The following is a 16,164-nucleotide window of genomic DNA, read 5'->3' as shown; positions in this document are numbered from 1 at the left end:
TTTACCATTTGCATTTTCAGAAGACCCCTAGTGCCATAGTAGGAAGTAATGTTGACACACTGTGTGATCTGAAACCCTCAGTCTTTGTGTCATCATAGCTCTTACACCTCTAAAACATTGTCACTTAGTCTTGTGGACACTCTAAATGCTAATCTTTAAATGTTAAAAAGTAGTCATACAAAGCATGCTGCAGTTGCTAACTAACAATCATCCGAAGTACTGACAGCAAAGGGTTACATTATTATCATCCCTCAAGCTGCTTTAGTACATTTTAAAAGGGGTTCTGCAGAAAATACAAGGGCTGCCAAAATGTTTAACATATGGTGTTTTCTGAAATCAGGTAGCAAACTATATTTGGCATTTCAAAACAATCTCAATACATTTCTAATACAGACTGAACCTCTCTAGTCTGGAACTCTCTCCTACGGCAACATCCATAATCCAGCATGATTTTAGTTAGCTTGTCAGCCACTTATCATCAGTGCAGCCAAGTTTCCCGTGGTCCCATAAAGTTTGTTTGCAGCCACCAGCCCTGGCTCTCAGTGTTCTGTGCTGTTATTTAGCTGTAATTTACTCCTAAATGTCTTCTAAGAGCCCAGGAAGCAGTGGAAGTGTTGGTAACGCTGCTAGACAACATTGACCACCTGTGGTCCAGCAAATTCTTTCATTCTGCATCAATCGGGTCCTGAGGGTGCCAGCCTAGAAAGGTTCAACTTCTACAACTTTTCTAGCCCCATCACAATTAGAAGTCTGGGACAACCTGAATTATAGTCTTGGTAGTCCATTGTATTATATGAAGGAATTATGTTACATGCAATCTACATACAGACATTTCCCATGATACAGTCATTACTATTGATAGCTGAAACTATTTCAAATAACCTCAAAACTATCAGTCCAACTTCAGTGCCTTTCTGGTTTCTTAGCCAAGAATATATTGATTCTCTCATTGAAGGCTGTGAAATGCTTTCAATTGTTCTGTTGCAGAGAACCAGTGTGATTATTATTTATTCAAGGCCAGATTGAGATCCTCTTATCTGTACTATATTACCCCAGAAGTAGTTCCGTTGACTCCACTGGGATTATTAGTAATGGAAGGAACTGTTCAGGATGAGTAAGGTCACAGTCCAATCCCTAATGATTAATGATTATTCAAGAAATGATATCCAGCATACAATGCACAGAGGGCTATGCTGACTCACAGTGGCTGTGTCTGCACTACATACTTACTTTGAAGTTAACTTCGAAGTAAGCTGCTACTTTGAAGTAGCCTGCAGACCATCTACACTCATTTTTCCTTACTTTGAAGTTAACTTCGAAGTAAGGGAGCATAACTTCGAAGTCACTACTCCATTCCCAGGGAAGGAGTAGTGGCTTACTTTAAAGTTTAACTTCCAAGTTAAGTGTATGTAGACGTTCTGCACTCCTTACTTTGAAGTAAAGGGTCTGTCAACGAGGCGGCCCCCCTGGAGGACGGAGACAGTCTGGCCAGCTTAGGTAGTGTTTTATGGCCCCAGCTGACCACCTTAAATGAACCAGCTCCCCGGCAACCCCAGGCAGGAAGCTGAGGCTGTGCCACAAGCAGGGGCAGCATGAGCTCTCCCTCAGACTGCCCCTGCTCAAAGTACCAGCCTGCCTGCATACCGCCTGGCCAACATGGCAGAACGCCAGGACCCCCCCTCAGAGGACAAGTCCGAGGGCTCACAGCACCCAGGCAAGGCCGTGCTAGGAGGGGACATTCGTGGATCGAAGACGACCTGAAGGACCTCCTTGCTCTGTGGAGGGAGGAGAAGGCCCTTGCCAAACTGGCTCCCAGCAGAGGAACACAGATGCCTTTGACTGGTTGGCTGGCAACATCGTCACCGAGGCAACCCTGACCACACTGGCAGCAGCACGTGGATAAAAGTTAAAGAACTCCGCCAAACTGCCATTAAGGCCCGCGATGCAGCCAGCCAGTGAGGGGGCACAGCCTGTCCACTGCCCCCAATACTAGAAGCTGCATAGGCTCCTGTGGCTGAAGGTGGTGACCACCCCAGAGCATCTGGTGGACACCACTGGTCGCCCCCTCCATGGACAGCGAGGATGAGGTGGGCCCCAGTGGCACCATGAGCCCCTTGTGTGGGGAGCAGGTGACTAAGACCAAGGGCGATGAGGGGTCCTCCAGCGACGGGACCCTCTTCATCGCCCTCCCCTTCGGGACACACAGCCAACCCTCGCCAATCTGAGCCCAAGCCCCGGGATGTCGCAGCCAGTACGTACAGGATGAGTGGGACATCACCAGGGACAGGGATGGGTCCCTCCTCTGGAACAGCCCCGAAGCCCACGTCTGGGGTCGGAGGAGGGAATGTGGCCTGACCCTTGCCAAGTGGGAACCTCTGGGCATCCCAGACCCCAGGGGGCTCATGTGCCAGCAGGTGGCAGGGGAGCGGGGTGGGGGCCAGCACTAACAGGACATCCCCCTGCCCCCTTCTGTCTCCACAGGTCCATCATCAGGAAGGCACCACCATAGCTGCAAGGGGCTGGGAGGCAGTTCCATCACCCCAGCCTGCATCCCCCTGTGGCTGCAGCTGAGCCTCTCACAGACAACACTGGAGCCTCCCAAATGCCTGCTCGACTATGCCCCTGGCATGGTTGAGGCGACCGTTAAAGGTGTTCTGGGCCGGAGTGGTGTGTCTGGTATAGGGCCACATGAGCCATGGGTGCAGCAGGTACACAGCGTTGGCCATGAAGCAGGGGGACATCATGATATCCCCGAGTGGGAGCTCCTGCAGGTGGACATACATGCATCCTGCATGAGGTGTCCCAGCCATGAATTCTGCAGCAAGCTTAAACTCAAGGGCTTAAACTGCAGCAAGGGAGCTTTAGGTTGGACATTAGGAAAAAGTTCCTAACTGTCAGGGTGGTCAAACACTCGAATAAACTGCCTAGGGCGGTTGTGGAATTGCCATCTCTGGAGATAGTTAAGAACAGGTTAGATAAATGTCTATCAGGGATGGTCTAGACAGTACTTGGTCCTGCCATGAGGCCAGGGGGCTGGACTCGATGGCTTCTTGAGGTCCCTTCCAGTCCCAGCATTTTATGATTCTATGATGCTATGATTCATAGGTTCTGCCCGGCCACCCCACGCCTACCTCCAGGAAATGGCCCCTGGCATCCAGCAAGACCTGGAGCACCACCAAGTAATACCCCTTCCTGTCAATGTAGGTGCCCCTGCTGTGGTCCAGAGCTCGCATCACCACCTGCATCCCATCCAGAGCTCTGAAACAATTGGGGAAGCCCAGGTCTGCGAACCCGACGAGGGTGGAATCCAGGTCCCCCAGGGTCACGACTTGTGGCAGGAGTACCCTGTTGATTGCTCAGACAACTTGCAGGCAGGGAAGACGCACCCATGAACACCTGATGGGGACCTCCCTGTCCCCTCCCCACCAGGGGCCCCCTGCCCAGTAGCCCCCTTCCCAGGGTGGGTCTGTTGTGGGGAACGGACTTACCTCAATCATCACTGATCCGATGGTGGCCTTGCTGACTCCAAATTGGTGGTTGACAGATCAGAGGCTGTGAGGGGTGGCCAGCTTCCATAATGCGATGGCCACCATCTTTTGCACCAGTAGCATTGGCCTCATCCATGCGTCCTGGTGCTGGAGGACTGGAGCGAGCCATTGGCAGAGGTTTTTGAATGTCTGGCAGGTCATCTGAAAGTTCCTCAGCCACCGCTCATCATCCCAGTCCTCCAGCACCAGCCGGAACCACCACTCACTGCTGGTGGCGAAGGCCCATCGACGCTGGATTGGGGGGGCCCAGGGGAGGGGCAGCAGTGCTGTGGCCAGGGCCTGCAGGCTGGGGCCCATGAGGCAATCCGGTTGCACCGCTGGAAGAGAAGAGCAACCAGCATGGCCAGCAGGCTGGTCAGGGTGGACAGGACCTTGTCCTCAGGCAGAGTGGGAGTGGGCATGGTGTGCGGCTCTTCTCTCCAGCATGTGCTCTGCTGCTGTCCACAGCCTGGCAGTACTGAGCACATGCGGGGGTGGGGGGGAGTTGGGAAGGGCCCTTTAAGGGGTCATTTGGTTGCGAGCCCGGAAAGGCTTGTCAGCCATGCAACCCCCTGCCTGCATCATTTCCTGGTCCCTTACTTTGAAGTAGGGGCTAATTGTGTGTAGACATTTAATGTCGAAGTAGGGGAAGCCTACTTCGAAGTAAGGCAGGTGTTTTTTGTGTGTAGACGCTCTACTTCGAAGCTGCTTCAAAGTTATTTTGTAGAGTAGACACAGCCAGTGAGTAGCATCTCACTACACTAGGGCTATGGCCCCACAGACAAGTTATTTCAAAATAACAGCTGTTATTTCAAAATACTTTGCTGCTGTCTACAGTATGCAACTGCTATTTTGAAATAAATTCAAAATAGCAGGTGTGTTATTTTGAAATTGGTAAACTGCACTGCAGGAGGAATAGCGCCTATTTTGAAAGAACTATTTCAAAATAGGTGCTGTTAAGACAGGTAGCAACCATTCTGGAACAGATTATTTCAAAATAAGGCTGCTGTGTAGACGTAGCCCAGGAGAACCTTTTGGAGCATAACAATACTGATAGTGAGGAAAGGTGGCAAAACCTGGCCCACAAGAAAGGTAACCACAACAGCCATTTTGTCCACACGTAGCTGCTAAAACTTACTCTCCATTGTGATTAAAGTTGTCATATCGCAGAAAGAGGGAGGCATAAATGGTCTCAGTGAGCAGAGAATAGATTGCGATCATAATGAGAAGCACTGCCAACTTCAGGACGGAGTTGAGCCGAAGAAACACTGCACAGGTCACCATGGCCAGGACACCGGTAAAGACAAAATACTGAACAGAGAGCATAAGTGGTCAATTGCAGCAGTCAATGAAGCTTTATTAAGACCTGAATTTTCAGTCTTCACTATCTGTGGTCAGAAATTTTGAAAATCCAGCTCTGAATCACATTAGGGCACCAAAAATTGAAGCTTCCATGCATTTACAATAATTTAGGGATAAACTGCAATGGGGTATATAGGCAGTAAGTAATTGGTGCAAATAAACTGCTTGGGATGGAGGTGGTCTGATGAGGATTCCCCCTGTGCAGCACTCTCTGGTTGCAAAAATTCAGCAGAAATGGCTCTGCCACTTCCTGTGCTAGCTGCCCCATCCTGGGAAGGGCATTTCTTGGCCAGGATGGGGAGAGGAGAGGCATAACAGCTAGCTGTCCACTTGCAAATAGTCTCTCAGGGCATTAATTAGGCTTATCTGAGGAAGCTGTTACTTATACCACATCTGAGTAGTTCAGGATCATGGAGCCCTCTCCTTATAACACACCCCTTCATGTTGGCCAAGTGGAGAATCCAACCCAATGGAATAGTTTAGTGTTGCGAATCACGCAAAACTTCACCACCCTCTTACACAATGATTGTAAAAGCACCTGTAACCACAGACAGGCAGACTTGAACCTGTGACCTCTAGAGCTTAGTGCATAACTCTCTATAGTTTGAGCTAAAAGCCATCTGATGCTCAGTTAAGGCTAGAGAAGGGACTAAATCTTTTGCTCTTTAAGTGGTCTAGGTGCCACTACATGGGACAGAGAACCACACCCAGTAGGTGAGTGGGTTACGTATGCATGTCTACTGCCGGGGCCTAAAGGACCAGCTGCATTAACTCACAGACATTCTCTCTTGTTCGCTTCTCATTTTCTAGTACTTTCAACATCTCAGTCTTCTTAAGGACTACCTTTTTGTCAAAGAGCATCCTTGCACTTGGCATGCTACATAGAAGAAAACGTGAACCTGGCCTACAAGTGCTTACACTTGAAATGGCAACATCAATACCTATAAACCAAAGAGTTTAGTGCCACTAAACATCTAGGATATTTAATTAGTAACATTATGCAAAGGTGCAGAATTGGTTATTTTCACATTATTTCTCTTACTCCACCTCTTTGCCCTCTCTTCGCCAGTGATGGCCTGCTACCTAGAAATTAGATGCATACCAATGGCAACATCATGACACTGTAGCACACTTCTTTTAGAGCAATACATTTGTTTTATTTACAGCCATCCAGCTCAGTTCTGCTAAACTGTTTGCTCCCAATGGAAGGAACAGTTCAGCAAGAGTCCTTCAAAGGCACAGACTGGAAAGAAAATTGTGGCAGTTGAGTCACTGCAGTTCTTTTTGGTGTGCAAGATTTATTAGTACACTCCATTGATCTCATCTGACTAACATTTGTTTTTGTGTTTTACTGAATTCAGGAATAACCCCCCAGGTAAATTTACAATTATTTAAAATGAACCACTGGCAAAAGTCAACACAAACAAGACTGCAGAGTCAACTCATTCACACTGCCTGAGGTACCGGTTCAGCTAGTCACTTGGCACTTCTTTGGTTATCACTGCATTCAGGGGCACAGAAGGATGTGCGTAAGCACTTCGCTCAAAGGGGATATAAGAGACCACATACGCCTCATGCTTGCGCTGATTGCAAAACCAGCTCTTCATTGGCTTTCACCACAGCATAGGACTTCCAAATGTTATTTTGTCACAGCCACTCTAGTATCCTCACACAGCACATGCCTGCCCAAGGTCACGTGCCTATGGACATGTGAACAATGCAAAGAAGCGGGAGGGGGGCACTCAGGAGCTATGGGCACAAGAGTAGAAGGTAAAAACTAGTTGTAAGTCCCACCAGATCATCAGGTTGGTTCCCTCTGTAACCTCCCATTGAGTTTTCTACCAGCATGTGAATAAACACTTAAGATGCCAAAAAGTGGCAATATAAGCTCAGAAATACCTCAGGATAGGAGCAGATATCTGTGAATGATTCAGAGGAATTGAACGTCTGATTCTTAAAGGGAATTGGTTTGTCAAAATCACACCAGAGCTGTGGATTAAAAAAATAAAAAAAAGTTAGGGATGTATTTAAACTGAAGTTACCTGCTATACTGTGCTGTGATGACCACCCAGTCCCCCACCCCTACCCCAGATATGTGTATTTAGAGCAGGGAACTCTTTGGTGTCCATGTGTACACAAAACCACACCACCACCAGAAATGGCACCCTTGCTAGCAACCTTAGCAAAAAATCCAAGGGCTGAACAGCCAGAAAGACATCTAGGAAATCTATGTGCTCCTGTCTATTGCCACAGAAAGACAAGACACATTTCACAAGATTAGATCAATTAGATTAAGAGCAGATTAATGAAACATATCCAGTTTACATGCACAGACATATGTTTTGCACACACAAAGGTTATGCACCATTTTGATGCCTTACACATGGCACTAAAAGTGACTGTGTGGGCCTAGCAGAGATGGGTCAAATTCCCATGGCATTACTGCAGATCTGACTCATGAATTAAAAAAACACAGAATTTGGTCCTAAAATTCCGAGATTGACCATTGTGATGACGGGCAATTGGACGCTTGTACTGGAAATTGTTTTATCTGATACAAGGTCGGTGTTTAATTTTCAAGTAGTGTTTTAATTAGGATACATAAACCAGCTAAAATCTAAACCAAACAGCAGTCTGAGGTGCAATTTACTATGTGTTTGATAGGGGAGGGATAGCTTAGTGGTTTGCGTATTGGCCTGCTAAACCTAGGATTGTGAGCTCAATCCTTGAGGAACCCATTCAAGGACTGGGGCAAATAGATATCAGGGGATGGTGCTTACTTCTGCCAAGAGGGCAGGAGACTGGACTAGGTGACCTCCCAATGTCTCTCTCAGCTCTAGGAGATGTGTACCTCCATATATATATAAAGTCTGTCTGTTCACAGGAATACTTCCTTAATGCTCAGAGCCAGGACCACCCAATTTGCTACATAGCTTCCTTTTATTTAAACTTTGGTTATGTTGGGGAGGGAAATGAAGCTCCCTCACAGTCAGATTTGTTGCTTGTTATTCCCTTTCCTCACTGTTAGGGAGTGAGGGAAAATTGCCCAGTTTGCTGCATTCCCCACTCTGAATGGGACGAGCAAGGGGCAAGAGCTATGCACTTTGCTCTCGCTCCCTCACAGGGACAGGAAGGGGAACAGCAAGCCATTGGGAGCGACGTGAAGCTCAGGGCAGGGGACTGGAGAGTGGGGGACTCTAAGCTGGGAGCTGGGTTGTATATGGAAGGGAGCAGGAGTCAAGGCAGGGGCCTGGGTGTATGTGGGGCTCAGGGCAGAGGGTTGGGGAGTGCAGGAGTCAGGTTTATTGGGCATAGCTCCAGACCATTTAAACTGCAGCTGGAGCCGGGGGTCTGGAACAATTTTTATACTGGGGTGCAGACAGCTGTTGTACCAAACTGGAGACCCTTCAAGCCAGGGAGTGCTGCAGTACCCCCACCAGTAGTTCCAGCACCTATGGCTGGAGCCCTGCAAGGTGCACTCTTGGTAGCGGTAAGGGCTGGTTGGGGGAAGGGGATGTGGCACATTGTGCTCCAGGTGGCAATGACAGCTGCCTGCTCCCCCACCATTCCTTCCGCCTGAGGCCCTCCCTTTCTGGAAATGCAAAGCCAGCCTCTGCCCTTGCACAGAGGCCCAGCAACTCTGTCTGCCTCCCTGTTTCCTACAACTGTAGTACAGATTTATACATTGGTAACTCAGCCATAATGTATTGCCTATTTAGAAGCAGAAGTCATCTAAGCTTTAGTTGCACCATTCTCTTGGTAATCATCTAAACACCACACATGAAATTCTTGGCCCAACTGAAGGCAACGGGAACTTACTCTATAATGATAAGCATCACTGGTCACATTCTCCTTCCTGCTGCTGTCCTTCCTATCACTGGCTACATGATAGCACAAAGAAATTGGAAGGAAGCCATCACACATTGATAATCATCTGTCAGCCACAGGAGCGCGATACCAGCCGAACACAATGTGGTTAAACGTCGGTGGTGAAATGAGGAAGGGTTTGTCTGTATGAAAAGTTAGTGTGTGGCAACTTGGGGTGTGAATTCACCTTGCTGTAGCCTGCCGTGCATTCGCTGCTGTGCACTAGAAGCGTCATGGTGTGCTTTGGTCGAAACTTCTAAGAAGCAGGAGTCAACTGAAATGAACTAGGGAGCTTTTAGTGTACAGCAGCAGGGCCTGCATGGACAGTTAATGTGCTACAGGCCAGTGCAGGGTAAATTTACACCCCAGGTTGCTATGAACAAACCGTTCATATACACTAGCCCTATATTTAAATCTTGGCAACTCAAAGTGGGAGATTTGACTTCAGCACACAAGACTTTGTTTGTAATTTAACGTTATTGTGGCAAAGCCTCCCCAACTATCAAAATGGGTAAAATGACAGCATGTGCCTATCACATGGTGGCTTAATGAATGATGATTTTTGGAAAGTGCTTTCAGATAGCTGTCACCTTAGGGAGGCTGAGGCCACTGACAAGGGAGAGTGAAGTCTCCCTTCTACAGTCTTGGCTAAGAGCCAGCTGGCTTTTGGCTCATGTGGTAGAGCACACAGCTTTAGCCTCTAAGTTTGCAGGTTCATTCCCTCCTGACACTGACCCAGGTTTGTCAACCTTACATATTGACCTGGCATGAGTTATAAAGATACAAGTAATAAATGCAAGCAGCTAAAGCTCGCCAAGACTCTTGATCAAAAACTTCTGTAGCAATGGAGTGAATGATTAATGTATTAGATTTCGCGAATTAGTGAGATTTCAGGTCACCCTGAGTGCAGACTTCACTGCCTTTTGGGCTGTCCAGCGTGATTATCTGGCCCATTTATCTGATGGTTGCTGGCACCTCTGAAGACTTTCAGATAGTCTGTGCACTGTTGCAATTTTCAGTTACACAGGGCCCTTTGCTATTGGGCTCATTATCAGACAATCTAAGTGCTAACATTTAGTATCTAAGCCCAAATGCTTTATAAATATTGATTGCTTATTTTACAGATGGGTCTGCTGGAGAGATAAGCTAAGTGACTTGCCAAAGGGCACACACTGAATGTAAAGGCAAGTTAAGAACTGAAACCAGGACACCTGACTTCTTGACTTTTATGCCAGCCACTGACTGCCCCACATCCGAGCCATCCTTCCAAGAGTCATGTGATGGTATTTTCTTATGTTATCAGCCAGTTACATTGCTAAGAAATCTGATTTACAACAGGGCTGCAACAGATGAGAATCCTGTAGTTGTTATTTGAGAACATTATTTGGAATACCAGTTCTTAAGAAATCACATCATAACAACAGCAGACCTTAAATAGTTTGCAAAGCATGGGACTTATTGAGCAGGAAGTAGTAGAAAGGATTTTAAGATAGATAATCCTAAAAAGGGAGAAATAATTACACGTTAGAAAACTATATTTTAAACATTAGACTCAATTTTCTGAAGTGCTTTGGGTTTGCTTTGTATATTTAAATTATGTCTGGCGTGTTACCACTTAGTAAGCAAGAAGAGTCACAGAAAAAATGATCTAGTTTTATAATTCATAAAACACATTGTCTGGGATAGACGTACCACCCTCCCTTAGTTCCTCTGAGGCTTACTATATTTATGATGGCTCCCAGAAAGTTAATCATAATGGATGCAAAAATGATGACATTCCTGGCCAAGTAGGTCTCATTAATCCAGCAGCAAGTTTTCCGTAGCACAAGAGGTAAACATTTATAATCCTCTGCAGTGGTGATTAGCACAAGAGTGGAGTGCAGCATAATCAGGATAGAAAATTGAATGACCATAGGCACCATCCTGCAGCAAGGACAAGAAGAGACCCCAGCAATATATTAAATCTATACCACTTAGTATTAAAAGCATACTTGTAAATTGCTAGCTAGCATTAAGAAGTAAATACCAGTTAGATCCCCAACGATATTCCATTCCCTTTCTGTTAGTTTTTCTCTTAAAAATCAATTGATCTAATAACAATGACAGTTAGCCCCAAGAAACATCCAATATGCTGTGGACATTCCAGTGAATACAGAGAATTGTTTATATTCCATATGGCTGGCCATTACTTCAGTGACTTTATTACCCCCTAGCTTATAATCAACTGCTGTCAAGGCAACATTCCACTAAAATTATTGCCAATATCTCAGTCTGCATTGGACGTTCGACTGACAAAAATCCTTTTCAGGCCTCAGTGTTCTCTTTCTAGATGCTTTCAAACTCAATCTACTCAAACTCTAGGATTCCAGCTCCACTTTTATGTAAGATAGTCGTTATACAGCTAGGGTGGTTTATCTGTAGCCATTTTAAAACAATGTTATTCTGAACCTATGTACAGGTGTGTTCAAAATCTATCATTTACAAAGTGGTAGGTTTTAAGGTGTGAAGGGACTATGGTGGTAATCTACTCAATGGGTCTACAACCAAAATAGTGAGAAGAGTCATTTTTTCAAATTCCAGTGGTCCCATAATGTTTGTTTACAGCCACCAGTCCTGGCTGTCAGTGTTCTGTGCTGTTATTTAGCTGTAATCTACCCCCTAAATGTCTTCTAAGAGCCCAGTAAGCAGTGGAAATGTTGGTAATACTGCTAGAAAATACTTACTTCCCATCATCAGGCAAATTCTCTCCTCTGGCACTGGTCACGTCCCAAGGGTGCCAGATGAGAGAGGTTCAACTGTACCAGAAATTAACTGGGAATCTCAAGGGGGTAAACTTCAGATCATACAGCACAGTAATCTTATCTACAATGGGTACTCTTTGCATGTGTATAGAAATAACAGCTTACATTTCTATTATATAATAAAATGTGTCTTTTTGAAACATGTTATTCATTTTCTCCTGGTCTCTAACTTGTTTATTGCAACCCATTACATCATTTATACCTCTCTCCTTTATTTACAGTTATTAAATCACATTCAAGGACAATTAAAATACGTTAAACACATCCCTATTATTAAACACATCCCTAATATTATTTTTTCCGTGTAAGTAATGGATGACTCTGCCAAAGAGATGTTATCTGTTCACAAATGCAAGGATAGGTGGTGGTCCATGAAAAAAAATTCTCTTTTAAAATGTGAACCAAAACCATTTGCGACTCCCAGTTTTAAAACTGGGGGTGGGAGAGACACCCAAACCACTCCATGCTGGTTGACCCACTCACCGCAGCCTGCTGCACCATGCGCCACTCAAGCCCAGACAGGATCTGGACCCCGCAGGGAGAGGTGGGCCAAAACACACAGGTGCAGCAATAGGCCCAGCTCCCCCTCCCCAGCTGCCACTTTGCTGCCCTGCCCAGACATGAGAGGAGCAGGAGTTGAGGACTGGCCAGCTCCATCCCCTGCTACCCTTCTGACCCCTGCCCTGCCCAGACGTGAGAGGAGGAGTAGGGAGAGTTGAGTGCTGTCCAGCCCCTGCCACCCACCCTGCTGCCCTGCCTAGGTAGGAGAGGAGAAGGAGGGAGAGTCGAGCACTACACACACTCGCTACAGCTCTCACGTGCACTTCCAACACTGCAGGGTGGTGAGTTCCCTTCTGCCCAAGGGAAGCTGAGATTCGCTTTGGAGCTGCACAGTATCAGCCTGGAAACGAGTAATATGTCATCAGTGGGGAAACCTTTGGTACCTGCAGGGTGTACATTATTGATTCCCCAAAGACGTGGCATGCTGCAGCTCCAAAGCAAGTCAACAGAAGTCTTTCCTTTAATTTCAGAACAAGTTGGATCAGGACACTGAAGCCTGAACACAAGGGTATACCTGCACAGCAAAATACGTGTGCGGCACCTAATCTCAGAGCCTAGGTCAACTGATTCCAGCTCATGTGCCTTGAGCTCCCAGACTAAAAAGAAATTAGTATAAACATCTGGGCTTATGCTGGAGCCCAGGCTCCAATACCCACCAAGTGGGGAGGGTTCTGGAACTCAGACTCTCAACCAAATGTCTAGATTGCTCTTTTCAGTCCTTCAGCATGAGCCCCATGACTTCAAGGCAGTTGACCTGGCCTCTGAGACTCTCAGTTGTGGGGATTTTTAGCTGGGCAGATGTACCCTGAATGTCTGATCTGGCATTGCAAAGCACTAACTGTAGAGCCACAGAGCTAGTACTAAATTTACCCTTCTTTCCAGAACGTCAGCAAATGAACAGATGCAAGCTGTTTAGAAAAGAAACAGGCCCTGCAGAAATAGAAAGAACTCCAGTGACCCCACGAAAAGAGTCGAAAAGAAAAGTTACACAGCAGAATGCTCTAATGCTCATTCCATGAGCATATGGAATGATTATCACATGAGAAAGTGAGTCACACCCAAGAAGCTGCAGACAGCGAAGAATGACTTCAAGGTTTGTAATGAAATCAGCTGGGTTCAGAGAGAGGGTGGCTAGAGCAGACAGTGGGGCATTACTTTGTGTTGGCTAGAGTAACTTTCCATCTTGAGATGTCAGAAAAATAAAACCTGCAGCCGACATACTGAAATTCACTGATGGGCCTGCTGTTTCAGGAAAGACTATAAATGGATCAAATATATATACCTTTTTTAGCCCTGTATTCTACATATATATTTTAGAAATGTGCACCTGTTTGTCCATCTGTTTGTGACTGTGTTTGTTCAACCCCTCTTCCCACCTTAAATGATAAGAGCTCAGGCCACCAAATTTGGTACGCAGCTTCCTCTTATCATAACTTCAAGCAAAATAAGGGCCTGGTTGTGCCAGGATAATGAGATGGGCGCGGCATGTGACTGTTTTGTATCAAATGGGAAGTGAGGGGTTTGTAAGCAGGGATAGTTAGCTTCATGCATGGACACAGGGGGCAGCAACCGGGGGAATGGTTACGCCCACAGGTGGCCACTGGGAGGGCAGAAGGCATCCCAGTTATCACTCACTGGCCAACGACATGGGCCCCACCACCCCGGTATGCCCTGGGCAGCAGTTGTTGGTTGCTCTATGGCCTTGTGACCCTGGGCTGTCCTCGAGGAGCAGCTGTGGGTGGTTTGTGCCCCCCCCACGAATTCCAGCCCCCCAGCCCTAGCCCCACCCCCACCCAACCCTGGGCAATGCCAGGTAAGTCTACTAGTAGAGATAAATTGACAGAGAATTCCTTCCTGTTCCCAAAATGGTGATCTGTTAAACCTTACACTTGTAGGTGAGCCCCACCAGCCAGACACCTGGGAAAGAATACCCTATAGTAATTCAGATCCTCTCTCACCTAGTGACCTCTCACCAGCCACTGGAGATATACTCATAGCCACACATGTGCCAAATGCCATTACAGACAACCTCATCATACCATTCCCCCTCCCCTCAATAAATCAATCAATCAATCTCAGTTTTCTCCTCGGAAAGCCATTGCACAATTTCATTTCTCTGATGATTAGAAACCTTCTTTAATTTCAAGCCTAAACTTATTTGTAGCAGGATTATATCCATTCGTTCTTGCTCCAACATGAGCTCTTAACTTAACTCCTCTCCCTTTTGCGTGTTTATTCCTTTTGACTCATTTATAGAGAGCAATCATCTCCCCCCTCAGCCTTCGTTTGGTTTGGCTAAATAACAAAAGCTTTTAAAGTCTCCTGTCATTAGCTAAGTTCCGCTCCTCTGATCATTCTAGTAGATGTCCTTTGTACTTGTTCCAGTTTGAATTCACCTTTGTTAAACACAGACTATCAGAACTGTACAGAGTATTCCAGATGAGATCTCATCAGTGCCTGGTACAATGCTAACACTCCCCTCTCTCTACTGGAAATATCTCACCTGATTCATCTTGGGATTGCCCTTAGCTTTTGTCATCAGTGCATAATATTGGTGACTCTACCCCATCTTGTGATTAACCAATGTCTCCAATCTGTTATCCTTTATTGTTGATTCCAACTGATAAATCCCAAATTTATAGTGGAGATTCTCATTGTTAGTCCTTAAGTGCATGAATTTGAAGTTCACACTATTAAATTTCATCTCATTGTTAATATATTAGTTTTCTTGTCTGTCCACGTCTTTGTGTATGATATTCTGGTCAAACACTTTATTGACAATACCTCCTAACTTTGTGTCTTTATGAACAAAACAAACAGTCATGTAGCACTTTAAAGAAGAACAAAATAATTCATTAGGTGATAAGCTTTCACGGGGCAGACCCATTTCTTCAGATATGAAGAAGTGGGTCTCTCCTAGGAAAGCTCATCACATAACAAATTATTTTGTTAGTCCTTAAAGTGCTACATGACTGCTGGTTTGTTTTGTTAGGATACAGACTAACATGACTACCTCTGCAAAAGCAATGAGGGGTCCTTTGGCACCTTATAGACTAACAGAAATGTATGAGCATAAGCTTTCATGGGAAAGACCCACTTCGTCAGATGCAGGTGCTTTTGCAGATCCAGACTACCATGGCTACGCCTCTGATACATGACTACCTCTGCTACTATTCATTACTAACAGGCTACCACCTTTTTGTGCCACGGCCATTAAAGAAAACTTAATGTTAAAAAAGGCTGTTCCCAAGACCAGTCCTTGAGGAACTCCACCAAAAACCTCCTTCCAACCTGACAGATCATCTTTCAGCATGACTCACTATCATCTCTCCTTTATCCAGTTCCTTACCTACCAATCAATTCCTGTATTAATCCTCATTTTTTCCCATTTAACTAATAATTTTCCTTGTGCAATTGTATCAAATGCCTGACTGAAATCCAAGTAGATTAAATCTACTTCATTTCCTTTGCCTAGAAAAGCAGTTGTCTTCTCAAAGAAAGAGATTTGATTGTCTGGCACAATCTAGCTTTAAGAAAATCATGTTGTATTTTATCCCAATTAGCGTTTACCTCTATGTCCTGAATTATGCTGTCTTTCAAAATTTGTTCTAAGACCTTAGTCAGGAGTCCCCAGTCACACAGAAGGGGTCTCTTCCTGTTGACGTGGTTCTTCAGCCTTGCTCTTCAGCTCTTTCTGACTGAGAGCCTTCTTGCTTTTGTCCTCACTTGCAATCTCCCGTGTGTTCTCTTCTATGCTGCTGCGTCTCTGAACCCTGTTTATCTTCATTGTCTCTCTCCCTCTTCTTGCAGGACTAGATGTCTTTCTCTCTTCCTGGCCCTCCCACTTCCTCTGCTTCTCTTTCTGCCTGCTGCATGCCTCCATCTTCCAGCAGGAGGTGTATGGTAGAAAGTGGGCCAGAAAAAACAGTAAAATGTTTTGAGAGATTGGCATCAACATTTTATACAGAGTTCCTGGCTTGGAACCCTCTTCCTATTGGGTTTCCTTGACTAACCCCAACAGAAAGGGTTATTAAGGCCTTCAGCAA

The 16,164-nt window shown here is 45.8% G+C and overlaps 1 protein-coding gene across 1 annotated transcript in view; it reads right to left on the bottom strand.

Moving 5' to 3' along the window:
• Positions 1–16,164, bottom strand: part of ADCY8 (adenylate cyclase 8) — a 218,256-nt gene that overhangs the window by 35,376 nt on the left and 166,716 nt on the right. The window contains exons 10-12 of the mRNA XM_074985614.1: positions 10,478–10,679; positions 6,789–6,878; positions 4,666–4,838 (exon numbers count right to left, since the gene is read on the bottom strand). Coding sequence (XP_074841715.1) covers positions 4,666–4,838; positions 6,789–6,878; positions 10,478–10,679 — 465 coding nt within the window. The remainder of the gene's footprint in view (positions 1–4,665; positions 4,839–6,788; positions 6,879–10,477; positions 10,680–16,164) is intronic.

The sequence above is a fragment of the Carettochelys insculpta genome, chromosome 2 (assembly GCF_033958435.1).
Source record: "Carettochelys insculpta isolate YL-2023 chromosome 2, ASM3395843v1, whole genome shotgun sequence".
NCBI classification, from domain to species: domain Eukaryota; kingdom Metazoa; phylum Chordata; order Testudines; family Carettochelyidae; genus Carettochelys; species Carettochelys insculpta.
Note: the sequence above shows the minus strand (reverse complement) of the source record. Positions and strands in the feature narration are given on the sequence as shown.